Here is a 27,991-nt window from a genome sequence, read left to right on the forward strand (position 1 = left end):
ACATGTTACATGTGCATGTAAAGAGTCTACTGTTTCTTGTATTATCGTCTGCAAAAATCAATCCCCAGCACATTTGCCTGGGTGAGAGGAGAACACAGTCAAGAAGCATATCGATATGCCAGTCTAGCCTGTTGTTTTGTAATATGACTCATATTTTATTAAGAAAGGAAAATCAAACTTTGACGATTGAAACCCCGGTTGCATTCTGCTAACTTATTCTAATTGCGTAAAGAAGAGTTGGTAGAAAAATAACCAACTTTTAGTGGGAGCTTCTGTATAAAATTATCAACACTACTGGTGTTAACTGTGAATAAGATGCGATGTAATATTATTGGTGGTACAGCTAGACCTTTTTATTATACCTAACAGCCCATTCCAAGGTCCAAAGCCATTATGTTAAGCACTTGATCGGATGGCTATCGATTCACTTCAGCCACTGACACCACACCACATGGGAAAGGCTGAGCTAAGTTGTTTTTCAATGTTTAACTTGCGATTCTATCATAAACAGACAGCTTTTCCAGCTACTAGTTCTACATAACATAGAACATGGCTATTGTTCGTTTATATGTAACAAACAACACAAAGAAAGCTACAGTTTTAAAGTCCAATTTGACAAATATTTTCTAGAAATAAAGCAAGTTCACTGCAGAGGTCCAACAGTTAAGTACTGAATATATGAAGAGTTTCATCAGCTCTCTGCTTGTCTTAACATTTATGTTCTGATAAATTCAATTTGATACCTTTAATTAATTGTGTCTGTTCAATATGCGAACTGCATTCTAAGTTGCTGGATTGTCTCATGCGATCAGCCTCAAACTGTCATATAATCTGCGAAGACTGGTGGTACAGGTTAAGGTCAAGGCCAGCAACATTCCCACCTACTCGTGCCCGCAAGATTGCCTGAAAGAGAACGGAACATGGGAACACTTTAGTTTAATAATTAATTCGGGAAGCCTTCAACCTTTTGGAATGATGATATCAACCTCTTACCTCAGGAAGCCTTCAATCTTCAGGATGGCATTTCGATCAGCAATTATAGCTGTATCTGTCTCTACAGCATGATTTGTAACCTGGTGGCAAAGATTTTAAGCTTTAAATTGGTAGGCTATTATCATAATAAATAATAAAAACCCGGTGCAATCATCCGGCGTCTAATTTCAGCACCAGCAAAACAATACTGGAATGGTTGGCCTGTCCCAATAATTAATCTCACTTAGCGGATCAACACCACATAATAGGAAAACAATACTCATAAGAAATGGCTCAAACATCATTTGTTGGCACCGAAAACAGAAGATAATTTCCTGGTCAAAAGGAAAAACCAGATTGGATAAATAATGTTTTCTGTTGACATCCACATGACAAATATCTAGATAACTGTAAACAGCTTTTCAATATTTTTCTCTTTTACATGATGAAACCTACTAATTAGTAGTCTGCCCGCAAGAGTAAAATAATTCTTTAGACAGAAATCATCAAGGGATGACACACTCTCAAATCTAACTAGCTGTTCATTTAAATTGTTATTAATCAATGTGAGCTGCAAACCAATTGCTGAATGTAAGAGTTTTATCCTGGATCTAGTCCCTCGAGGGCATTTACTCCCAAGAGAACAATCAAACAAATTGCTGCGTCAGCACAATATGTCAGCTGCAAACACATCTGCACAAGATAGGAAAATTATTATTTATAAATATTAAAGAAATCCTTATATGTAATGCCCACCTGCACATGATTTCCTCCTCTGCTAGATACTTATTAGATGCCTTTGTTTTAATCTTTCTTTTAACCATTGAACTTAACAACCTTTGCTGCACATTTATTTGATGTGCTTTGTTATGCAACTTGTAACTGTTTGCTGCATATCTTAGAGCAGAAAACTACAGTAAATCTTGTTATTTTCACTGAAAATGAAGGCATTTTCATTATCTGACTATTCAGAGTATCTTAATTTATATAAAGAAATTGGCAAATAAAAGAAGTGTGATGCATTAAACAAAATATGCCAAGAGAATTAACTGACTATTGAGAGAGCCAACGAGCTAGTTTATGCTTTAATTTTTCTAAATATTAAAGCAGCTACTTGTGCTTGGCTTGTAGCAGCTCGGATCCTTTCTTCCGGTTTGGTTTATGATTATCACAGGAATGGCACATGAGGATTCTATCTGACCCACACAATGTTGAATTATTCATCATTAAAGCTGCCTCAATAATCCCACTTGCCTCATTCACCTCCTCTGCCATAGCAGTTGTATGTCCACTAGACATAGAAGATGTACCCTCGTTCACAAGATGTCTGTCAGACACAGAAGATGTTCCCGAAACAGAAGTTGCCTCATTCACTTTTCCAAAGAAGATAGATGTACCCACCTCAGGACTGGACCCTCATTGCTGCATTAATTACAATTTGCAGCTGCTGAATGCATGCTTTCAGAATCATCACCAATGTGATGAGGCATTTCTCTCTCAATAGGCTCAATATCACATCTCCCTTCTGCAGACAATACTTTTGTACCCACCACTTGAAACCAAGATATGTATTACATTGATCCAGTTTATCCATTCTAACCAGCAAGCATGCTTACCAAATTTCCTGTACTATGCTTGATTACATTCTTCTCTGCCTACAGGGCGTTTCTTTTTCAAAATTTTCTTCTTGAATTGGCTTTTCTTTGCCTTCGGAACATTTACGGTCTCCTCAAATTTAGCCAGCTCTGTTCCTGTTTTTCTGGAAAGGATTACAGTCGACAGAGCTTTGCCAACTAGTATACCGGATAACTCAGATGCTCTTGATTGGATAGCTAGAAGAGAAAGCAGTTCTTGCAGCTTTGATCTCTGCTTCTCTTTTTTTCATTTTTGATGCACCGCCACGTACTAAATGCCTCCAATATCTACAGTACATGCAAAATGCACTTTCTCTGATGCTCCATCTTTTCAGCCCTGAAACAAAAGGAATAGTATAATTCATATTTTGAGAATATTCCTGTGGTAAATTTTTGCAGAAATCTGTTTCTTGCTGGACAAGGCACCCTTCAGAGGTGTTAGCTGTTAGTAAGAAAATTATCGAAGACAAGTAAAAAGGAGAACATTTTCTGCATTAGGAGATAGGAAAAAAAATGTATAAAAGTTGTTTGAAAAATTCTGCATACCAACTTTCTGTAACATTTCAGATTGACCTTTTCAAAAAGCTAGTTGAACAAGAACAATGAACTAGCAATATTTTCACCTCATTTTACAAATAATAAAACTAAAGAATTCAAGATTCAATTGAAGAACAATGTATTCAACTTGAATAACCATGAGTTGCAAAAATCAAAAGTACCATTTACAAACATCAATCTACCCTCACTGGTGGCAACAAAACAACAAATGCTTACATTTTAACTCCAGTTGCAACAGTCCTGTCACCCTGTGTGCTTCATGTATCAGCGTGTCTACATGTATTACCAGATAACTGATAAAACCAGGGCTGATCTATCACTATATATTCTATGTGCAACTAAAGAATGAATGGTACCCTTCATGTGTTAAAAGAAGCTCTTTACTTCATCAGACCATCAGTTTTCTGCCACATCCAACGACCCATCTTCAGAATGCTAGTTCTTTCATCCTTCAAAGCACATTCTGAATGGCACGACATTGATGACAGATACTGCACTGACAACTCTTGCGAAAAGCATCATCCAAAAGTAAAGCAGCTCTTCATGCAGCATTCTCACGCAATTGAGTTGTAACATGTTTGGCTTTATGGGGTTCCGGCGTAGACCCTCCGATGCTTAAGTCAAAAATTGTGTATAAAGAGATAAAATTGAGAGTGAAGAATTGTGAATGAGTTCAAAATAAATGAATTTTCCGATAGAGAAACTAAAAATCTGGTCGGGAATGTTAAGGCTCTTAGATAGGTCACTTATAGAGTTTTTGGTTGATTTTTGCTAACCCCCTTCTCTGTTGCCCTCTTCAGCTTAAATAGCCATTGGTCGTGGGCGGTTACCACCTTAACTTTAGCCCACCTTCTTCAGCAATTGCGAGTGGTTAATAATTGGAGACTGTTTAACAAATCGTGGCGTACAACTTCCCTAAAAATTAGGCTACGTTATTTAAGCCAATAACTTTCCATGTCAAACTAATTCCCCGAGTCGGACAAATAAATTTTGAGGTCGGATTTCTTCATTTCCAGGTGGGACTGGTGAATTTTCCTGTCGCTCATGTAGGTTCAAGGTTGTATTTTTAAACCCGGTTGTTCACATAAATCTCAGGTCGTATTTGTAAACCAGATTGCCAACATAGGCTCCAAGTCATACTTATGAGGTCAGCTCGATACTGATGAGTTCTGAGTAGATTGGGGTTGACCATATTTTCAAACGTTACTGGAAAAATTTAACACAAACACCAGTCCCCTAGTTTTCAATACCGAAAGTAATTGCTGGTGTTGTAAACTAATTATTTAAGATTAGAAAATTTTTTTCTCAAACCCAACACCAATCTCCTAGTTTTCAATACCGAGAAGGTACGATCGGTGTTGGAAACTTGAGTAGAAATAACTAGACAATCAATAACAATAACGGGAAAAACTAATAATTATGCAAGCCTTTTATTATAAAGTGAATTATTAAATTAAGGAAGATAATAAAGAAAAAGTGAAAGAAGTAATAAAGTGGTGAGAATTGATTAAATTTGCAAATTAATTAAAAATAAAAGCAAGAAATGAGTGCGAATTTATAACTAGCAAAGATTTAATGAATGAAAGTAGAATAAAGTTAAGGGAAATTTGTAACCTACTCCCAAATAAATTGACATTTTGCACTGCGTCCCCAACAAATTTGACTTGTTGCACTACGCACCTAAAAAAATTGACATTTTTGCACCATGCCCCCAATTCCGTTATTTTCTCAGTTAAGTTTAACGGTGGAGGGGTAAAATTGGAAGTTTATTCCTTAAATTAATTTTAATGGGAATTCTCTTTATTGTAATTAAAATAAAAATCTTTAAAAAATTAAAGGAAAAATAATAGTGGTGACAATGTACATGTAACAAGAAATTTTTTTATTACAATTAAAATAAAAATCTTTAAAAAATTAAAGGAAAATAATAGTGGTGATAAATGTACATGTAACAAGAATTTTTTTTATTAAAATTGAAATTAAAATCTTTAAAAAATTAAAGAAAAAATAATAGTGGTGACAATGTACGTGTAACAAGAAATTTTTTTTATTGCAATTGAAATAAAGATCTTTAAAAAAATTAAAGGAAAATAATAGTGGTGACAAATGTACATGTAACAAGAATTTTTTTTATTAAAATTGAAAAAAAATCTTTAAAAAATTAAAGAAAAAATAATAGTGGTGACAATGAACATGTAAGAAGAATTATTTTTTTTTATTGCAATTGAAACAAAAAACCTTAAAAAATTAAATGAGCTAAAAATTTTGTTTTTTTACATAGAGGGGCATTTTTGTCATTCAATCAAAAGTTAAATGGAGCCGTTAAACTTAACTGAGAAAATAACGGAATTGGGGGCGTGGTGCAAAAATGTCAATTTTTTTGGGTGCGCAGTGCAACAAGTCAAATTTATTGGGAACGCGGTGCAAAATGTCAATTTATTTGGGGGTAGGTTACAAATTTCCCTAAAGTTAAAATAGCAAAATTAAAATGAAAAAGGAATGGGTAATGGGCATCACCTGTGGCTGTGACAAATAAATAAAGTAAAATTAAAATGAAAAAGGAATGGGTAATGGGCATCACGTGTGGCCTAAAGAGAGTTTGAAATTTAAATAGCAAATACCGTGCTTGACTGCAGCCATCTGACAAACTGGCCACACTCCACACCATCATAGCCATCCGTTTTCTACAGCCAGGATCTTGTTTTGATTATTATTCTCTACGGGCACCCTGCGCATGACCTAGGTTTTTCCTCCTCTCCAACTTGTGCGGCTGATTTTGGGAGCTCGTCTTTATCAGCATGAATGGTCACACGAGTCTTGGTGAGTTCAGTTGTCCTTCTCCATCCGCTGCTTTCCCTTTTTTTTTTTGGTGAAAATCAAACTTCTTATTTTGTCAAAACCCGAAGTTCTTTTTTTTTTTTTTTGTTGGCGAATGCTGGGCTCATGGTAGTGTGTACTGTTGATGTAGTAAATACTGTGTTGCTTGCTTTTGTCGTTTCTGCATACTATAGAATCCATCTGGGTTGCAAACAACTTTGGTGAGTTGCCTCGTTTCAAGCATTATCTGGCTGTTGCATTCTTGTATTTATGAATAAGAATTTTATTGAGTGTTGGGATAGTTGTGCTGTGTACTGTGTTGCGTGTAAGCTCTGATGAGTAAAGCAAAGTGACATTGGTAGTAAAGGGTTGCTGTCATTTAGCTGGGTTAACAGTGGAGATATTGATGCATTATGTATTGGCATTTGAATGAGGAATTAGGTTTTTAAGTGTATATGTTAGGCAATAATGGAGTTTAGGAGTGAAGATGGGTCACTTTGTAGCGATTCGCAAAATGCGAATAAGGAGTTGTTGGATGGGCTCAGTGATATTGCATCGGGTGTAGATAATAATGTTAAAGTCAGGGAAAATAATGTAGAATTAAATTGTAATATGGCCGAAACTAAGTCTAAGAAAATAAGATGCGGAAATGAGGTGAATGAGGAATTGAGTTGTGCACAATTTGAAGATGAGGGAGATGAGCATGAAGAATATGGCGTGAACAGACTAAACTTTGATACAACAGAGAAAGAGATTGAAGAGTTGAGGAAAGAATATAACTAAACTTTGATACAATAGAGAAAGAATATATGATTCACAAACCTAAGTGTGAATATATGATTCACAAACCTAAGTGTAATATCGTATATAACTAAACTTTGATACAATAGAGAAAGAATATATGATTCACAAACCTAAGTGTGAATATATGATTCACAAACCTAAGTGTAATATCGTCTAGAATCAGATATTCTTTCCTCAACTCTTCAATCTCTTTCTCTGTTGTATCAAAGTTTAGTCTGTTCACACCGTATTCTTCATGCTCATCTCCCTCATCTTCAAATTGTGCACAACTCGATTCCTCATTCACCTCATTTCCGCATCTTATTTTCTTAGACTTAGTTTAAGCCATATTATAATTTAATTCTACATTATCTTCCCTGACTTTTCCATTATCATCTACACCCGATGCAATATCACTGAGCCCATCCAACAACTCCTTATTCGCATTTTGCGAATCGCTACAAAGTGACCCATCTTCACTTCTAAACTCCATTATTGCCTAACATATATGCTTAAAAACCTAATTCCTCATTCAAATGCCAACACATAATGCATCAATATCTCCACTGTTAACCCAGCTAAATGACAGCAACCCTTCACTACCAATGTCACTTTGCTTTACTCATCAGAGCTTTCACGCAACACAGTACACAACACAACCATCCCAACGCTCAATAAAATTCTCATTCATAAATACAAGAATGCAACAGCCAGATAATGCTTGAAACGAGGCAACTCACCAAAGTTGTTTGCAACCCAGATGGATTCTATAGTATGCAGGAACGACAAAAGCAAGCGGCACAATATTTACTACATCAACAGTACACACTACCATGAGCCCAGCATTCGCCAACAAAAAAAAAAAAAAGAACTTCGGGTTTTGACAAAACAAGAAGTTCGATTTTCACAAAAAAAAAGGGAAAGCAGCGGATGGAGAAGGACAACTGAACTCACCAAGACTCGTGTGCCATTCATGTTGATAACGACCAGCTCCCAAAATCAGCCGCACAAGTTGGAGAGGAGGAAAAACCTAGGTCATGTACGGGGTGGCCGTAGAGAATAATAATCAAAGCAAAATCCTGGCTGTAGAAAACGAATGGCTATGATGGTGTGGAGTGTGGCCAGTTTGTCAGATGGCTGCAGTCAAGCACGGTATTTGCTATTTAAATTTCAAACTCTCTTTAGGCCACACGTGATGCCCATTACCCATTCCTTTTTCATTTTAATTTTGCTATTTTAACTTTATTCTACTTTCATTCATTAAATCTTTGCTAGTTATAAATTCGCACTCATTTCTTGCTTTTATTTTTAATTAATTTGCAAATTTAATCAATTCTCACCACTTTATTACTTCTTTCACTTTTTCTTTATTATCTTCCTTAATTTAATAATTCACTTTATAATAAAAGACTTGCATAATTATTAGTTTTTCTCGTTATTGTTATTGATTATCTAGTTATTTCTGCTCAAGTTTCCAACACCGATCGTACCTTCTCGGTATTGAAAACTAGGGGACTGGTGTTGGGTTTGAGAAAAAAAATTTCTAATCTTAAATAATTAGTTTACAACACCAGCAATTACTTTTGGTATTGAAAACTAGGGGACTGGTGTTTGTGTTGGATTTTTCCAATAACGTTTGAAAATATGGTCAACCCCAATCTACTCAGAACTCATTAGTATCGAGCTGACCTCATAAGTACGACTTAGAGCCTATGTTGGCAATCTGGTTTACAAATACGACCTGAGATTTATGTGAACAACTGGGTTTTAAAATACAATCTTGAACCTACATGAGCGACAGGAAAATTCACCAGTCTCACCTAGAAATGAAGAAATCTGACCTCAAAATTTATTTGTCCAACCCGGGAATTAGTTTGACATGTAAAGTTATTGGTTTAAATAACGTGGCCTAATTTTTAGGGAAGTTGTACGCCACGATTTGTTAAATTGTCTCCAATTATTAACCACTCGCAACTGTTGAAGAAGGTGGGCTAAAGTTAAGGTGGTAACCACCCACGACCAAGGGCTATTTAAGCTGAAGAGGGCAACAGAGAAGTGGGTTAACAAAAATCAACCAAAAACTCTATAAGTAACCTATCTAAGAGCCTTAACATTCCCGACCAGATTTTTAGTTCTTCTATCGGAAAATTCCTTTATTTTGAACTCATTTACAATTCTTCCCTCTCATTTTTATCTCTTTATACACAATTTCTGACTTAACCATCGGAGGGTCTGCGCCGGAACCCCATCAACGTATCCTAACCGTGTTTTCTGGTTGACATGTACAAAAAATTGCGGTCATATTGGCGTTTGAGCTTGGATTCGCGCTGTAATTCCCCAAAATAAACAAATTCAGCTGTTGAGGTCGTTTTTCGGCATCAACACTCTCCTCAGAAACGTTATCTTGATCCCTTGATAATTCAGGTATGGGTAATGGGTTCTTCTTGCCTGTTCCTCTTGCTTGGCAAAGAAAAAGCAAGAAACTGAAAGTATCATTCTTGTTTGTCTTGCACTTCTGAGAAAGCATATTGTATTGTTAATATAATGTAATTTATATAAAAACTTGTATCATTTTTTTATTTTATTATGATACAATACAATACAATATTAAATATTTTTATATTATAATAATTAATATATAAAAATAATTATGTAATAATTAATTTAAACAATAATGATGGACATGTCATGTGCAGATTATCAGAAGCACTTTGTTACATAATTTGCTTTTGCTTTGAACTGGCTTTTAACGAAAAGTGCTTTTAGTTAACCTAGAATCAACTAAATTCAGCTAAAATTTTATTGGCTAAAATCTATATAAATTTTTACTTTGTAGAATTTTTGTTTCAGAAATTAAATTTTACAAAACATGATTCGTAAAAATATATCATCCGCTTAACATTATTATAAAATTCTTCAAGTATTTTATGAACCTTTAAAGATGTTGTTATCGTATGAACTCATTTTTGCATGAGCGATGTTTTCTCGTTTATAATTTTTCAATGTCACTAATCAAATTCGACCGAGAAATTGAGAATTGTGAGAATGCATCTAAATAGTTTGCCGGTTCTATTAATTTAGTGTGGTTTTTCTCTAAAAACTCGGAGGGCTCCGCCAGAAAGAGTTTGGGGATTCAATCGTTACATAAATTAATTTGAAGAAATTATTTATAGTTTATATAACAATTTAAAATACCATATTTGATCTTTTATTCTTGAAAATGATGAGTTAAAATAGTTAGAAATTGCTAACATATTGGACTGTTGACATCTCCAATTATATAGGATTATTAACGTGTTAATGAGCACAATTATAAAACTTTGGTTTTTTCAAATTTAATAACATTTCAATCTAGAGCTAAGTATAAATCAATTATTTAATTAGTTAATTGATATATAAGTTCTTGATAAAACCAATAAAATGTAAAAGTATACATAGATGCCTTTTGTTGGTCAAAACATTTAAAGCTTAGATTAAAGATCCGTTTGGAATTGAAATTGAGTAACTTTAGCTTAAAAACTATAGCACTAAAGTATTTGGTACATACTATATATTGTAGTTTAAAAGTTATGTTGATATAATTTTTACTTATATGATGAAAAATCTATTATATCTGTAATAATTTTGTCAAAATTATTATTTAAAATTTGTATTTACTATATACTATTAACTTTTGTTTTATAATTACAGTTTTTTTTCTACAACAACTGTCGCTTAACACTTCAATTCCAAATATAACCTAAATTTTTAAATCAAATAGAATGTCTACAGCTTTTAAAGCTCAATCTGACAAATATTTTCTAGAAATAAAGCAAGTTCACAGCAGAGATTCGGACAGTTTACTGAATCTATGAAAAGTTTCATCAATTTTCCACTTGTCAAACATTTAGCTTCTGATAAATTTAATTTGATACATTTAATTATCTGTGTCTGTTCAATATTAAAACTGCATTCTAAGTTGCTGTATTGTTCATGCGATCAGCCTGAAACTGTCTCAGAAGCTGCAAAGACTGGTGATACAGGTTAAGGTCAAGGCCATCAACATTCCTACCTACTCTTGCCTGCAAGATTGCCTGAAACATAAGGGAACATTGGGACAAATTAATTGAATAATTAATTTAGCAAGCCGTCAACTGTGTAGAATGACGATATCAACCTCTTACCTCACAGTCCGCTTGAATATGAAGTTCACCGATGAACTGGTAGATCGATCCAACTTGAAAGCTAAGGTCTCTCAGGTGCTGAGTGTCAATCTTTAGGATGGCATTTCCATCAGCAATTATAGCCATAGCTGTCTCTACAGCATAATCCTGTAACCTGGTCGGAAAGATTTTTAAGCTTTAAAATGATAAGCTATTATCATATAAAAAATAATGATAGTTTGACCCAAAAAAAAAAAAAAAACATTCTGGTGCAATCATACAGTGTCAGTGTCTAGTATCAGGCTAACAGCACCAGCAATACAATACTAGAATGGTTGACCTGTCCCAATAATTAATCTCACTTAGCAGCTAAACAACGCATAATAGGAAGACATTATTAATAATAAATGGCTCAAACATCATTTATTGACACTGACAGAAGATAATTTCCTGGTCAAAAGGAAACCTGATTGGATAATAATGTTTTCTGTTAACATCCACATAACAAATATCTAGACAACTGTAAACAGCTTTTCAATATTTTGCTCTTTTTCATGATCAAAAACCTACTAACAAGTAATTTGCCATCAAGAGTAAAATGATTCTTTAGACACAAACTATCAAGGGATGACAGAACACTTAAATTTACTAGCTGTTGATTTTACTTGTTATTGAGTAATGTGGTACACATAAAAGCATTCACTTCATTGGTTTTGAAGGATACATGCCACCTTAATGCAGGAAACCAAATATTATAACAACATGTAGGTATATGGTTAACCAAAATGTGTAAGAAATTTTTTAGAATGTAAGGAAGGGAATTTTATCCTAGACCTTGTGGGCATTTACTCCGATGAGAACAATCAAACAAATTGCTGCTATAACGCATGAGCTGCAAACACATCAATACAAGATAGGAAAATTATTATTTATTGATATTAAAGAAATCCTTTCATGTAATGCCCACTTGCAGATGTTTTCTTCCTCTGCTACATACTCATTAGATGCTTTTTCTCTCTTTTTTTTTTCAATCTTTCTTTTGACTATTGGACTTAACATCCTTTGCAGTACATTTATTACTCTTTGCTGCATATTTTTTATTACTGTTTGTTGATCTGGTATTTGATGTGCTTTGTATTATACGATATATTACTGTTTGCCGCATATTGTTTTGACACAAACCTATAGTAAATCTTATTCTTTTCATTGAAAATGACGGCATTTTCCTTGGTTCCAATTCTAGGTCAACAAACTTTCAAAGTTTTAACCACCTTAAGGCCATGGTAACCCACACTTTTAAGCAATCAATCCCAACACCACCACGGCAATTGTAATGTTATTTATCACCAGCACTAATGCCACCACCACAGATCCATCTCATCTCATCATCCAACATATTACAGTACCACACTCACCACCATCTTCAACAACCCCTCCATTGCACTCTAGCATTTTTCACCAATAACAATCTTCACCAAACTCTAATTTTTTACTTAACTACGTTATCACAACTCAAAAATCCAGAAAGAGAATCAAATCATAATCTAATACTATCAAAACTCAGGAATGCTCCCAAAAGATACAAAAAACTTGACAAGGAACATAGACACTAGAGCCACTGCAGTATGAAGATGCATGCAAACAAATAAAATTACAAATGCAGTTAAAAGCACCGCTACTAAACTTTGGAATATCAGAAATCTTACTTCCCAGTAACTCTTAGTGAAGCCCCTTCCTCGTAGAATTGCGAAGATGGGTGTAGCTCTGTTAAATTAACCAATGCCCCAGATTTTATTGCAGAAGATGCCATCGAAACGCCTCCAATATCAGTTCAATCTAGAACCTATTAAAGAAAAAGACCAGCAAGAATACGAAGGATCACTAGATTCTGTAACTGAATTTCTTTAAATCTACATCCAAAAAAAATTCGGTATTCTATAATTTCAACAGCAATGTACAATTTCATAAAATTCAAGCGTGCAGCAAGTAGCAACTACAATTCTGAACGTGATGGGATACTAGTTCCAACCTAAACTCTGTAAGCAATCGCACGATAACGGTGTCAGGCTAGAACACAGCGGCTGTACCCTTCCAGTTGCCATATTTTTCGTTACACTTTTCAAGTTTTTTTCAAGTTCCTTTAAAAGCAAAATATAATGCATAAATTGAGAAATTAACAGAAAACATAACACTTGTAATGGAAAATTTGACGACTGTAACGCCACAGATGTTCTACTGTAGATTGATCCTAATTGTTTATGCATGAATGAGACATCAAACTTCAGTGATACCCAGACGGAAAAATAATGAAATAAAATAAAATCTCATTCTATATGAGGAAAAAACAAATATCAAACAACTGAAAACAGTATGAAAGCTTCTTTGAGGCATATAATCAAACAGGTTCCGCACAATCATGCAAATTAAAAACTAAACGGGAACTCACTAGCATATCAAAGTTTCATCAGCAATGGATTTGCTGTGATATCGTCAAATATCTTTCTGGGTCTAAGTGACCTTACATATAGAACTGTTTGATTATGGCGGGTTTCATGTGATTTTTGTAATAGCGGGAACTGTCGAGCTGAGCAATTTAAACGACTTTTAAACTGTCTAGATGACGTGTCAAATTCCAATTTGGTGCGGTATATAAAGAATTCTTTTGAGATGTATTTGTGTTCGGATTTTAAATAATGATACAATTAAAGGATTTTAAACAAATATTTGAAAAGCTCATAATGTTAGTTTAAGGCGCTGCACTAATGTTGAATTTGAAAAAAATATTTTTTTAAAGAGTAATGATCTAGTCACAAACTCTTGTACAAACTTATTTTGTACAAATTGATATGACATGATAAAATTAATTGAATTAAAAATATCTTGACCCACATGATTTATTTATATTATTTTATATTTTCATTCAACCAATGAATTAATACTACATCAGTTTATACAATATAAGTTTGTATAAGAGTTTGTAGTTGTATCATCACTTTTTTTTTTTAAATGTGAGCGTGTGTATTAATAATGGAAAAAAATGATTTTTTGAAGGGATTTTGAACAACTTCTAAAATTGATTGGGACTACCCGAATTGACTGCATTTAAAAAAAGAAAAGAAAAAAAAAAGAAAAACCATAATAAGAAGAGACTGACAAAAAAGTTCTAAGGTTGAATATTGGACTAATAATATGAGCTTTTAATTTTTGTACAATTTTGATTTGTAAAAGTCATGGTCCAAGATGTGTAAAAATTACAAGAAGAATTTTGAATCCCCAAGTCTATGTTGAATAACAAATTTAGAGTTGAATTTTCGTTTCTTGATTTTTATAAACACGTTATGTACGCGTCAAAAATGTTTGGAATATTTGAGGCGCCTTGTTGTGTTGACAGTTTTATCAAACTCCTTTTGATTTGAAGTCTCATCGTGTTTTCTATTTTTGCCACTCGCACCAAAGCTTGGTTTTATTGGAAATTTAGAACCATATAATTGAAGGAATAATGATGGCCGCATTATAGAGGTCAAATATATTCCCTTTAATTTATATATATATTAATAGGACTCGACTAGCTTACGGATTCTGTAAGCTACAGACTGCAGCATCAGCCGTTGGATGTGGTTGGATGTGGAGTGAGAAACTAAACAATAGAAAATCGGATGGTGGGATGACGGGAGATGTTTGTTACAGAATCTGTACCATAGACAGGTCCATATTAATATATATATTTTTTAAAATATGGTACGTAGATGTCTACGTCAAGGTTTCATATTACAGTGAAATTAACTTATTAAATTAAAATGAAATTCAAGATTTCAATCATTATAACATACCATATCTATCCTGTAATTTCGATAATGGTGGGGTTGAGGTGGCAACCCGATACTGGTTCGCGAAAAGAATTCGGTGAAAAGAATGAAGGAGCGCGTGGATCCAAACAGTGAAAATGCCGCGTGAAGGGGAGTGAACCTTATCGCGATAAAAACGAGAAAAACTTTCTATCGCTGTCATAATGACTCACAACGTGCGCACCATACGTTACTTCACGTCTTAACTTCGAACTTTACGCGCTTCTGACAGGTGCGTGGGCAAGTGCAATTCGAGCAGGCAACATTTAGAACTTGTACTTGATGGGACACCTACCACTTTTGTGTCCTGCAACTCTTCCTTCTTTCTTTTTATTTTTTATTTTAAAATAAAATACTTGTAATTTTTTCCTGTTAATTGACAATAATACTATTTTTTATTTATTTTGGAACTCATTTAAAAGTATTTACGTTTTAATGTGTGATCCGTATTTTTATTCCCCCTTTTAACGACACACTCAATTTGTTAAAATTAGAATGTACTCATTTGAGAACACATAATTATTAAAAATATATATATATCGGAGAAATTAATTCCTATATTAATCCATCAAAAAGTTCATGTTATCACCATGCTATTAAGTATTTTGATTTTAAGTTCTTTTTTTTTCTAAGAGGTGGATTGTTCCAAAAGAAACAAAACAAAAGATACGGTTAGGGGTGTTCAAAATCCAATTCGATCCACTTAATTTATCTGATCTGTAAAAATTTGATCCGTAAAAATTTAATTTGTTGATTGAATTGGATTGAAAATTTAAAAATCTGCAGTCGGTTGATTAGTTCGGGATTTACTTTTGTAAATCCGCAAAAATATATGAATATGTAAAAAAAATAAAAATATGTATTTATTTAATTAAAAAAACTTATGAATGTGGGGTTACTAGATACTAATAAATAAATAAGTTAAAATGTAGTTACATTAAAATTGTACATATATTATCCGATAATAATATATAATAAACATAATTAAAGAATTGAATAATTAAATAAACAAATATAGCTTTTAAAAAAGTTAATTTTAGTTTATTTTTATAATTTAATTTAATTTAATTTTCATGTATTGATTCAAACAAATTATATTTTTTTTTCTTTTTACTGTGTTATATTTTGAGACTTTGAATGTATTATTCTAACTTTATTTAAACACTCAATTTATTAAATCTTATTCAATTTTGAATTTGATCGGTAGTAAAATTATTTTTATATTAGATTTTTTTATTTAATTAATTCGTAGAATGAACATAATTAAAATGTTTAATCAATAAATCAATCCGCAAAATGATGGATTGGATGTAAATTATGTCAAATCCGCATCCGATTCGTAGACATATCGATTGGATTTGTATTGAATTCGCCAATCTGTGGATTGGATTGAATTGAAAATTTACAATCTGCAAAAATCATGGATCAGATATAAATTGATATTCAATCCGTAAAATCCAATTAGCGAACACCCTTAGATATAATTTTCTTTTAAATTAACACCCATCAACGTGTTTATCAAACTATTGTACTCTTAAAAAATTTAGGCAAATTATTTTTTATTGTTAAATTTTTATTAATTAAATTAATGACAATTAAATTTCCTCCCCATTCATGTGAGCATAACTTTAAATAATTAAACATGGGAAAATTTTAAAGTGATGCATCGTACCACGTCATCTACAGGCTAATGCTATAAATTTTAAAGACACACACAGATCATTTGAAGCTACCAATCCGAATGATAACAATAGAGATAAAATAGAATAACTTAGACGATAAATATATTTATTTATGGATTATCATAAAAGTGCACGAGCCACGTGTTCAAGAATTATTGGTTGACTGATGCCGTTGGCGACATTGAGCAAACCGATTTGATATTAATGTACTTATCAATCTCCGACCATAACATCAATAGAATTAAGATATTACTTACAATTAAAATATATATTTTAGCTATTTTCGGTCGCGCTTTGATGTTTATTTTGCCCGACAAATGCAAAATATAGGAATTTAGGATTCCAAAAAAAAATCCCATAATATTGTAGTAGTGGTGTACGCGATTAAAAAATAAATAAAAATAGATGAGGATTGGGACCACTAACTGCGAAATGGGAAAAGTAAAGAGCTTTTAAATGTGGGGTGATGGGCTCAGTCCTTGTCTTGTCATAGACACAGTACACGGAGACGTATCTAACGGTCCTGACTCGCACTGACTAACCAAGGCACACGTCATCACCTTCCCGTAAAAAGCGAACGAATCTGCTGCCCACTGTACCGCCTTAATATTTGTTCCATAAAACTAAAAGGTTCTAAAAGTCTCTCACGAATTAAAATGTGACAAACCCTTCATTCACTTTTTGTAAACTTTTTATTTATTTATTTATTAATGGGAAAAAAATCCTAAAAATAGATAACTGCATTCCATTTTCTTCGTAAATTTTGTGTATTTAGATGGAGATAAAAGATGTCAAGATTAATGTTAACCGTATAATGTTGACGCGCGGACTTTTATAATAATGTTAGGTAAATTATACTTTATTCAAATATAATGTCCCCATAAAATTTTCAAACATTTGACCTCACTGGTACAAACTATATGTACGAGTATTTAACTAATTTCTCTCAAGATTACATTGGACAATTTTTAATCGATTTTATGAATTTATGGATATAATACCCTTATTTTTATATAAGACTCCAATAAAAATAGTTTTCATTTCAGTATGTCAAATACCGTTATTTCAAGAACAAGTAATAATCAATGTATTTGATAAGTAAAATTGTTTATAAATATACGACAAATGGTGATACTAAATATTATTCATGTTAAGTTTGACTTCATATCGTCGTTATTTATTCTTTCTTTTCATATACCGATTATTAATGAGTCGAGATCATATAATTGATTTAAATTTTCACCGCTCACTTTATCTTAATCAAATCTAAGTTAAATTTTTTAATCTCTAATTTCACTCTCATCAAAATCATATTTGATAACTCAATTAGACTTTACTTTGACACTAATGTTGGATCGCAATATTGATATTTTTAAAAATAAAATTATATTTCATTATAAGATGCTTTAAATGATAAGAAGGCTCCCTCACCAGAACAAGACAAAAACCATGTGATCATTGGGAGACCCCTGCCCCCCGGCATCAATATCGCGTGAGCACCACCGCGCGTGGGATTCATCCACCGCGAGAAAAAGAAACACAGTATCGCGAGATAACAGTTCCAAGTGAATCCCGAAAATTGCCAAAAAAGTGAAAGTGACAGACAGGCGGGCCCCAGTGGACGTGTGTGGCGAATATTCACCAAATTTGAATTAGTGGTTTCGAATCCGCTTATCCACCCACTCTTTCGTATTATCTCAAGTAATGATAACCAGATCAACCGAAAGTGATAAGTACTTTTACTTATCAAATAACCAGACAGCTTATCAAAAATCGATCAGTAGAAAAAGATAGAACTCTGTGCAATTTTATCGAAGATAGCGAGACTAAGTCTCTCTCTCTCTTTCTTTCTCTCTATCTTTTTCTCTCTCTAAATTATCTTCTTTCTACGCAGCCTTTGAAACCCTAGAATCCTCGAAACTTGTGCTAAATTAGGGATTCTAGAGGCTGAAGGGCTCTTCGATTTAAGCTCGCGTTGAGCTTGTTTGAGCTACGATTGTCGTTTTAAGCCGGGGAAGATGTCGTCTTTGAGCAGGGAATTGGTGTTTCTTATACTCCAGTTTCTCGAAGAAGAGAAATTCAAGGAGTCTGTTCACAAGTAAGGCTTTTTTAATTCACTCTTTTCTCTGTTTTGTGACATGAAATGAAGGTTGAGGATGGTTTTGTTAGATTTGGGTGAGTTTGAGGGTCTATTTGTGAAATTATGTGACTTTCGGGGGTTGAATTTGGATTTTGTGAAACTTTGACCTTGTTTTGTTGGTAGAAATGGAATTGAGGGGCTTTTGTAAAATTATATGACTATTAGGGGTTGAATTTGGATTTTGTGAAATTTTGACTTTGTTATAGTGCAAAGTTGTATTTCATTTGTAGCTCCAAATTTGTTCGTCAGTTTTCAAAATAAATGTATGCACGACAGGACCTTATTGGGTTGTTATAAGGATGATGTGGTATAATGAATATATTTAAAACTTTTTGATGGTAGAGTTACTGTGACTATCAACTTGTTTAGCAGTTTTCAAAATAAATGTACTTTGGAGGGACTTTATTGGATTGTTGTACAGATGCTGTGGTATGCCTGACATGTTTACTACTACGTAGTGAATAGCTTTTGTTTTGTGATTGTGGCATTGTGATTTTGTCCAGAAGTTTTGAAAACAAACGGATGTATGGCGGGATTTTATTAGGTTGTTGTATGGATGATATGGTATATCGGATGCTACCTTGTAGAAAAGATTTTTGTTTTGTGCTTTTGGCTTTCTTGATTTGTTCCGTAGTTTTGAAAATACATGTATGTATGGCAGGACAGACATGCTTCCTAATTTATAGTGAAGAGTTTTTGTTTGTGCTTGTTGCTTTGTTGTTTTGTCCTACGGTTTTGGAAAGAAATGCATGTATGGCAGGACTTTATTGGGTTGTTGTACGGATGATGTGGTAGAATGTATGTATTTAAAACTTTTTGGGACTAACTAGCTTGACTGTTTTCAAAACAAATGTATGTATTGTGGGAGTTAATGGCTTCTTGTATGCATGATCTGTTATAACGGATGTATTTACTACTTCCTATGGAATAGTTTTTGTTTTGTGCATGTGGCGTTGTCGTTTTCATTGTAGAGCGTTAAATTATTATGGATTGTTTCGTAGTGAGATTAGGACTGAACATTTGCATTAATTTTGTATTGTTCTGTTGGAGTGATTTTTAACCTAAAAAAATTGCTCTAAGCTTTTTGAGAAGCAGTTTAGTAGGTGCTTTACTAAAAGCACTTTGTAACAAGAAAAGCACTTAAAATTACTTTTTGTAAAATTTATTTGCGTGCTTTTTTCGTGAAGCGCTTAGTTTAAACAAAAGCATCCTAGCAACTAGTAAAAACCTCAATAGACAACTAAAATTTTAGAGCTTAGCCTAAGTGGTCTATTGTTAGACTTGGAATAATGGAGACTAAGTGTAGAAGCTCATCTGCATTTTAACTGATTTATTTAAATGAAAATCAATAATTGTTAAGATTTTCACTTTTGTTCTTTTGGGGTAGGCTTGAGAAAGAATCAGGGTTTTTCTTCAACATGAAGTACTTTGAGGAGAAAGTTCAAGCTGGAGATTGGGATGAAGTTGAGAAGTACTTATCCGGATTTACCAAAGTTGATGATAATCGATATTCCATGAAGATATTCTTTGAAATTAGGAAGCAGAAGTATCTTGAAGCGCTTGATAGGTATATGCACTCTATCGTTATGGGTTTGAAAATTATCTGTATTTTCTCTTTGTTTCGGAGGAGTATAATCTTAGTCACCTTTGATTGTTTTATTGATTTTACAGGCAAGACAAGGCAAAGGCGGTTGATATATTAGTGAATGATTTGAAAGTGTTCTCGACGTTTAATGAGGAATTGTTCAAAGAAATCACACAGCTTTTAACTCTCAGCAATTTCAGGTATTTTTTTTTTAATTTTAACCTCCTTCCAACATATATTGTCATGTTTATCTCCTAGATAGCAAGGTCTAGTTGATAATATAAATTTGTTTATGATGAATTGGATTGCTGACAAATTTTTTTTTTTTAATATTCTGAGTTTGAGAAAATAGAATCTTTGTTTAATTGAGCTCAAGTAAAAGCTCTGCTTTTCAACGAAAAAGAGCTAGAAACTTAGCTTAGGTGAAGAGTGTTGATGTGTGTTTAATTTCATATAAAGATTAAGCAATGTTTATGATAGTATTATGATTTTTATTGCTTGATCTTTCCTCTACTTTCTCATTAGCTTATCAGAAGATTGTGTCCTTATAAAGCCATGTGCTTTTAAGTGTTATTAGTAGGGAGGTATTTATGATGTTACTTGTTTTAGATTTTTTGACTTAATGACACACTGATACCACCTAATTATATTTTGTGTGGTTGTATATTCCTTTTTTTAATACAGGGAAAATGAGCAGCTGTCCAAGTACGGTGACACTAAGACAGCGCGTGGCATAATGTTGATAGAACTGAAGAAGCTCATAGAAGCAAACCCCCTGTTCCGTGATAAGCTTGCTTTTCCTACCCTGAAGTCATCAAGATTGCGGACTCTAATAAATCAGAGGTAAAAATGATATAATATTCGATAAAGGACTAATTACGGTTTCTCTGTTTCTATTTCGTTTTGCCGTAGATCAGCCAACTTTTTTTTTTTTTGTCAACCATTCATCATGCTTAACAAGCAGCCCCTCTGCTATTCTTTTCTGTTGAAGTTTTTTACCCCCCTCTTTTGACTCCTATGCTATTCCTGGTAGAACTTTGTTGTTGTTTGGGCTTGCTTCCCTATCAAAGTAGCTGAACTTGAGTCCACTTGCATGAACTTGGATTATGTTATTTGGGAAAGATTTTGTAAGTTATGGTTATTGAATTATTGAAGAATAGTCATCTTACCTGAAAACTGGAGTTGTCTTTCCCTCCTTTATCTGTATGCTTGCGTAAAAAAGAGGGAAGCACATTCCTTTCCAATTGTGTGTCATATTTATGTGGCAAGGCTATGGTAGACTGCCATTAATTTTGCATGTTCTTCATACAAAAGGTGTTGCAGCAAATTATTTTATTTGTTTCCTTTCAATATTTGTCTGTTATGTAATTCATCAGTACTTCCTCTTTGCAGTTTGAACTGGCAGCACCAGCTATGCAAGAACCCAAGGGCAAACCCTGATATTAAGACTTTGTTTACTGACCACACATGTTCACCTCCAAATGGTCCTCTTGCACCTACACCTGTCAATCTTCCAGTTGCAGCAGTTGCAAAGCCTGCATCCTATGCATCGCTTGGAACACACAGTGTATGATGCTCACATCTCGTTTTTCTTAAAAAGATGTTAACAAGATTGAGGATATAATAAACATTGAATAATCCCTTTTTTTTTTGCCAATTTTCTTGTGCACAGCCTTTTCCACCTACTGCAGCTGCTGCAAATGCAAATGCAAATGCTTTAGCAGGTTGGATGGCCAATGCTTCTGCTTCTTCATCTGTTCAAGCAGCTGTTGTTACTGCATCATCTATACCTGTTCCTCAAAATCAAGGTTTGAATTTCAACTGAACTGCAGTTGTTCGTTTAATTGGATATTATGGCTTTGAGGGAACAAGAAAAAGCAAAGAGGACATGGCTTAAGAGAAATTGAGCTGATGAGCACTCGGAGAACTAGTTGCCTATGACTTCCTTCCCGCCCCTGGATTTTCAAGGAAAAAGAGTTTGGAGGATTGGGGTCAAAGAAATTTATTTTGATGTCATTTTCATCATTGCTACCATCTGAATGAATCTTGAGTAGATTTCTGAAGTTATTTTAGATGCTTAACATCTATATTTCTTAAGTCTATATATCTTGTAAATTTTTGTCCTAATTTTTTAGTATGGCCCTGGCAGACTTAGTTTTACTCAACTAGTGACCCAAAAGTTCTAACCTTTGGTATGAGATAAGAATGAGCTGTCACATGCACTTTAGCTTAGTGACCCAAAAGTTCTAACCTTTGGTATGAGATAAGAATGAGCTGTCACATGCACTTTAGCTTATGTATGTAAAGAATATCCTTTTAGTTGTCATGCATATGTGCTTAAATGGTATACTTTCTCATCTGTGTAGTTTCGGTCTTAAAACATCCAAGAACACCTCCTACTCCTGGAATGGTTGATTATCAGAATCCTGATCATGAACAACTTATGAAACGGCTACGTCCCGCTCCATCTGCTGAGGAGGTAGTTCCAAAATTCATTTGTTTCATGCATACAATTTTAGGATGTTTTATCTTCTTTTTTTTCCATCCGCTACCAAGCAATTCTAAGATAGTTTGCTTTGTATTCGTTACGATGCTGGTTTTCATCTCTGTGCTTTAATTTTCAGGTTACCTACTCATCATCTCGACATCAAACTTGGTCACTGGATGACCTGCCAAGGACAGTGGCTGTGTCATTGCATCAAGGATCAACAGTCATAAGCATGGATTTTCATCCTTCCCATCAAACATTGCTTCTTGGTATGAAAGTTCATCTTTCCAAATAAATCATTTTGTTTGCTTTTGTACATAAGTTCTGATCAAATAGGTTAAAGCATATTTATTCATTTGCTGGCTTATTTTTTCATTTGAGCAGTTGGTTCTAGTAATGGTGAGATCACACTGTGGGAACTTGCGATGCGGGATAGGTTGGTTTCAAAACCATTCAAGATCTGGGATATGGCTGCTTGCTCATTGCCCTTTCAGGTTTTTATGTTGCCAATGTTTCATAGATTTCTGATGTAAAAGTGCCGCAATAGGACATTTGGCAATTTCATTGGAATTTATTCAATATCCTGTATACTGTTGCTTGAGAATCTGAAGGAACTTGATGCAGTGCAGAAATGATACTACCAATATGACTAAAATATACTACCAAGATAAATCCTAATAAATACTAATTACTAAATTACCTCAAAATTTAGAATTCCGAATTTATTCTACCTATATGCTTCCTACATCAGAACTGTTTCTGGTGAAGCCTTATACTTGAGGATTTCTTACAGGCTTCCATTTTCAAAGATGTACCGATCTCTGTCAGCCGTGTTGCATGGAGTCCAGATGGAAATTATGTGGGTAAGTTTCTTTGATCCGAATTGGTGTTTTTGAGGTGCCAAGTATGTATCTTATTGATTTTTGTGCTGCAGGGGTTGCATTTACAAAACACTTAATTCAATTGTATTCCTATGCTGGATCGAATGATTTGCGCCAGCATTCACAGGTCAGTTGATGTTTTGCCATCTGTCTGGCAAGGCAGAAATTGCAACTTCCAACTTTGCCCCCCTTTTTTTAACTTAAATTTGAGTTGAATCTTTTTGTCATCACAGATTGATGCTCATGTTGGCGCAGTAAATGACTTGGCCTTTGCTTATCCAAACAAACTATTATGTGTGGTTACGTGTGGAGATGACAAGCTAATCAAGGTATGAGATAGACATGCTTATCAAGAAGCTTTTGATTAGATGGCCAATTCTATGATTCTTTAACGTTGTAATTAAAACAGGTATGGGAATTGTCAGGACGGAAGCTTTTTAACTTTGAAGGCCATGAGGCACCAGTATATTCCATTTGCCCTCATCACAAAGAGAACATTCAGGTATCACGAAAATGGAAAAGGCTTCTTGTTCTCTGCTTCATGCACTTTGTTGATAATGCTCAAATTAAGAAGCGCATTCATATCTGTTAAACTTAAAGCTTCTGCTTCGCTTATTATTAATGTCTCATTCCCTAGGATGGGAGGCATCAATAAGAAGCTTTCATTTTAACTGGATTTTTATGGTGGGGAATTTGTTATGGTTATTCCTGCCATCATCTTGTCAATTATAGTAATGATGCCAGTACCCATTGATTGCATGGATTTGCAGATATGGTATGACTGGTAGCTGATGTTAAGAATTGTTTCTAACGCTATCATTTACTCAGTATTCTCAACTTCTTTGACCTAGTTCTAGTGAACCTGTGTTTCACTGGCTTAAAGCCTTTAGTTGTGGATCTGCAGTTCATATTTTCAACTGCTATTGATGGGAAAATAAAGGCCTGGCTGTATGACACTATGGGTTCCAGAGTTGACTATGATGCTCCTGGACACTGGTGTACTACCATGCTTTACAGTGCTGATGGAAGCAGGTAAGATCTGTGGAATGAGAAATGCAATCCTAACAATTTGGGAGTAAAATTGGTTTTTGCTTCTTTTTCCAGACCTACTTTTTATTTTAAACAGTATAGTGACTCGATATATTTTATACAAGGTTCTTTTCTTGTTATTATCACTTTTTTTCCAGATTGTTCTCTTGTGGAACAAGTAAAGATGGAGACTCTTTCTTAGTTGAATGGAATGAAAGTGAAGGAACGATAAAGCGAACATATGCTGGATTTAGAAAGAAATCTAACGGTGTAGTGCAGTTTGACACAACCCAAAATCACTTTTTGGCTGTTGGTGAAGATAGCCAGATAAAGTTCTGGGATATGGACAATGTCAATATTCTGACTAGCACAGATGCAGAGGGTGGTCTCCCGGTGAGTTAACAAAATTGACTTCATCTCTCTGCAAAACTCACCTACTTGGAAGTTCGGACTTACATCATCATCTTAATTTTGTCAGAATCTTCCTCGACTGAGGTTCAGCAAGGAAGGAAATCTGCTAGCTGTTACCACTGCAGACAATGGATTCAAGATCCTTGCTAATGCTATAGGCCTCAGATCTTTAAGAGCAGTTGAGAATCCACCTTTTGAAGCGTTGAGAACACCAATTGAATCTGTGGCATTGAAGGTTAGAACAATTTACCATTTTTGGTTGCTTCCTGGAAAATGTTCAAATCCTGATATCTATTGGTCTATATACTGTGTCTATTATTAGGTTTCTGCCAGTTCTGCAGTTTCAAGTGGCACTCCAGCCAATTGTAAAGTAGAAAGGAGCTCTCCTGTCAGGCCGTCTCCAATTATTGTTAGTTCAAACTTGTTTTTTGTTTTTATAACTTTCCTTTAGTTAAAAACTGAGTTTGTCACATGCTTGTGGCAACAACTTCGTGGGTTGGTTGCCTGCTATGAAACTGTGAATATGTTTATTAGGCATAGTTATTTGTTAGTTCATGGATATTTACTGCTACTCAGTCACGTCAAAAGAACTAGGGTTCACTGTTCTCCATCTTATGCTCTGTCTAGCTTCTGTATCTAGACTAAGTCCTGTGTTGGCATAACATTTAATCTGACCTTATGATTTCTGTTTTAAGAATGGAGTTGATCCTACCAGTAGAAGTATGGATAAGCCAAGAACTGTGGATGACGTTACTGATAAACCCAAGCCTTGGCAGTTAGCTGAAATTGTGGATAGTGGTCAGTGTCGGTTAGTTACCATGCCTGAGAGCACAGATACATCCAGCAAGGTGGGCTGAAGACTTTCAGAAGTAATCTGATATAATTTTCTTTTACTGTTTAGTGCTTCAACCGTTTTCTTCATATCCAGGTTGTGAGGCTTCTATATACAAATTCTGCTGTTGGCCTTTTGGCTCTTGGCTCAAATGGTGTCCAGAAGCTATGGAAGTGGCACCGTAATGAACAGAATCCAAGTGGAAAGGTAATAAATTTCACAGGTACATGCAGAAATTATGTTAAGAGAACTGTAAGAAAACTCTGTTTAATTTTGTGTATGTTCACTGAAATTTTTTGTTGACGAAGAGATTCTGAAGTCAGTCGGTATTTAAAGGCCACTGCCAGTGCCGTTCCACAGCATTGGCTACCAAGCAGTGGCCTTCTTATGGCTAATGATGTCGCAGGTGTCAACCTCGAAGAAGCAGTCCCATGCATAGCGCTTTCTAAGAATGACTCGTATGTAATGTCAGCAACCGGTGGAAAGATTTCACTGTTTAACATGATGACATTTAAGGTAAGGCTGTCCAACTAGCTACTATATTTACTGTTGTAAATACAGTTCTTCATGAATTTTACATTCTGCAGGTAATGACAACTTTCATGTCGCCTCCCCCTGCTTCTACCTTCCTAGCGTTTCACCCCCAGGATAATAACATCATAGCCATTGGAACGGAGGATTCCACCATTCACATATACAATGTTAGGGTGGATGAGGTGATTACATCTTAAAACTTTTTCTCTTATTTTTATTTTGTTTCCAGGAATTTTCCAAGCTCTTAAACCCCTACTGATGTGTCCTGATTCGCTTATTCTAGGTGAAATCAAAATTGAAAGGCCACCAGAAGCGTATAACTGGTTTAGCCTTCTCCACAAGTCTTAATATTTTGGTTTCATCAGGTGCTGATGCTCAAGTAAGTGGAATGGGATTAACTTAGAAAAGCTAAAAAAAGAGCACAAGTCTGTCACAATTCTAAGAGCTTGTTTTGCAGTTCTGGTTACATAGAACTTGTTGATATGGTAACTCTTTTCTGCAGCTTTGTGTGTGGAGCATTGATACATGGGAGAAGAGGAAATCAGTCACAATCCATATTCCTGCTGGAAAAACACCTACCGGTGACACTCGAGTACAATTCAATGCAGATCAGGTCCGCATGCTGGTAGTTCATGAGACACAACTGGCGATATATGATGCCTCTAAAATGGAACGCATACGGCAGGTTGGTAGTCCACATATATGTTCGATTATATTTTGCAATTAACCAAGTGATTACATTCGTGTCATCGTGTGAATTATTTCATGCAGTGGACGCCACAAGATGCACTGTCTGCTCCCATATCTTGTGCTGTATACTCTTGTAACAGCCAATTAGTTTTTGCTACCTTTTGTGATGGTAACATTGGGGTGTTTGATGCTGATACCCTCAGACTAAGATGCTATATTGCTCCATCCACATATCTGTCACCATCAGTTCTAAACGGGTAAGTCAGGGCATCATGGCTTGTATGCAAATTTGCAAACACTAAGAAACTTTTGTTGAAGTCGCAATCTTTCAAAGCTCTCTTTTTTTTCAAATTATCTTTCAAGGTTGCTGTTATAATATTTGCTGTACACATTGTTTTCCAGAAGCCAAACTGTTTACCCACTTGTTGTTGCCGCACATCCCCTTGAACCCAACCAATTCGCGATTGGATTAACAGATGGATCCGTTAAAGTGATGGAGCCTTCAGAATCTGAAGGAAAATGGGGAGTGTCTCCACCTGTAGATAACGGGATACTAAATAGCCGCACAACATCATCATCTACAAGCAACCACACCCCAGATCAGTTACAGAGATAAGATGAACTTGTATCTAAATCTGTCTGTATTGTAGATTGTTAGGATGTTAGTTCCCCCTAATGTTTCATATCAAAAGGTAAGTTTAGGATATTCTATTAGAAATACAGTTACAGATGCACATTTTTCTGCAGTTCTAGTTAAACTCCAATTTGTTATTTGTTTTTCTCCCCTTCTGAGTGCCCTGTTCTTTGAAATGATCAACAGTGTTTATTGTTTATTAATATTTGTACTAATAAACGCAATCTTGATTTATTTTGATTTCTTTTATAGCCTCAAGAGGACAATATAAGGGAGCATATTAATTGCATCTTTCGTATTCTTTCCTTGAAAATCTCGGATAAAAATTTTGTTA

At 34.5% G+C, this 27,991-nt stretch overlaps 2 protein-coding genes and 1 long non-coding RNA gene across 3 annotated transcripts; 1 reads left to right on the forward strand and 2 right to left on the reverse strand.

Annotated features, from left to right (window-relative positions):
- Positions 1–295: 295 nt before the first annotated feature.
- On the reverse strand, positions 296–6,942 carry LOC127902057 (uncharacterized). The gene is made up of 3 exons (XR_008054490.1): positions 5,786–6,942; positions 994–2,943; positions 296–903 (listed from the first exon to the last, which is right to left on the reverse strand). It is a non-coding gene; the product is annotated as an uncharacterized LOC127902057 (long non-coding RNA).
- Positions 6,943–10,613: 3,671 nt separating this feature from the next.
- Positions 10,614–13,567, reverse strand: LOC102607923 (CST complex subunit TEN1). Its single transcript, XM_006472086.4, has 4 exons — positions 13,353–13,567; positions 12,613–12,749; positions 10,928–11,081; positions 10,614–10,837 (listed from the first exon to the last, which is right to left on the reverse strand). Exons 2-4 carry the CDS (start codon positions 12,714–12,716, stop codon positions 10,718–10,720), a joined length of 378 nt encoding a protein of 125 aa, XP_006472149.2. The 5' UTR covers positions 12,717–12,749; positions 13,353–13,567; the 3' UTR covers positions 10,614–10,717.
- A 4,669-nt stretch (positions 13,568–18,236) lies between these two features.
- Positions 18,237–27,891, forward strand: LOC102608406 (topless-related protein 3). The gene is made up of 25 exons (XM_006472088.4): positions 18,237–18,531; positions 19,961–20,140; positions 20,245–20,358; positions 20,843–21,001; positions 21,551–21,725; positions 21,831–21,966; positions 22,525–22,637; positions 22,783–22,915; positions 23,031–23,140; positions 23,440–23,509; positions 23,581–23,654; positions 23,761–23,856; positions 23,937–24,029; positions 24,432–24,559; positions 24,715–24,949; positions 25,035–25,202; positions 25,290–25,376; positions 25,663–25,815; positions 25,896–26,006; positions 26,136–26,315; positions 26,387–26,515; positions 26,617–26,712; positions 26,836–27,018; positions 27,105–27,280; positions 27,426–27,891. Exons 1-25 carry the CDS (start codon positions 18,452–18,454, stop codon positions 27,637–27,639), a joined length of 3,393 nt encoding a protein of 1,130 aa, XP_006472151.2. The 5' UTR covers positions 18,237–18,451; the 3' UTR covers positions 27,640–27,891.
- Positions 27,892–27,991: the final 100 nt, after the last annotated feature.

The sequence above is a fragment of the Citrus sinensis genome, chromosome 5, assembly GCF_022201045.2.
Source record: "Citrus sinensis cultivar Valencia sweet orange chromosome 5, DVS_A1.0, whole genome shotgun sequence".
Lineage (NCBI taxonomy): Eukaryota > Viridiplantae > Streptophyta > Magnoliopsida > Sapindales > Rutaceae > Citrus > Citrus sinensis.

Bases quoted from the DNA above. Each gene is read 5' to 3' on its own strand.
- LOC102608406 (XM_006472088.4), top strand. From the start codon at position 18,452: ATGTCGTCTTTGAGCAGGGAATTGGTGTTTCTTATACTCCAGTTTCTC. The intron at 22,916-23,030 runs GTATGAAAGTTC...TCATTTGAGCAG, and splicing joins CCATCAAACATTGCTTCTTG to TTGGTTCTAGTAATGGTGAG. The intron at 27,281-27,425 runs GTAAGTCAGGGC...ATTGTTTTCCAG, and splicing joins TCACCATCAGTTCTAAACGG to AAGCCAAACTGTTTACCCAC.
- LOC102607923 (XM_006472086.4), bottom strand. From the start codon at position 12,716: ATGGCATCTTCTGCAATAAAATCTGGGGCATTGGTTAATTTAACAGAG. The intron at 11,082-12,612 runs GTAAGATTTCTG...CTTTCCGACCAG, and splicing joins TCACTAAGAGTTACTGGGAA to GTTACAGGATTATGCTGTAG. The intron at 10,838-10,927 runs GTAAGAGGTTGA...CTTATGTTTCAG, and splicing joins ATATTCAAGCGGACTGTGAG to GCAATCTTGCAGGCAAGAGT.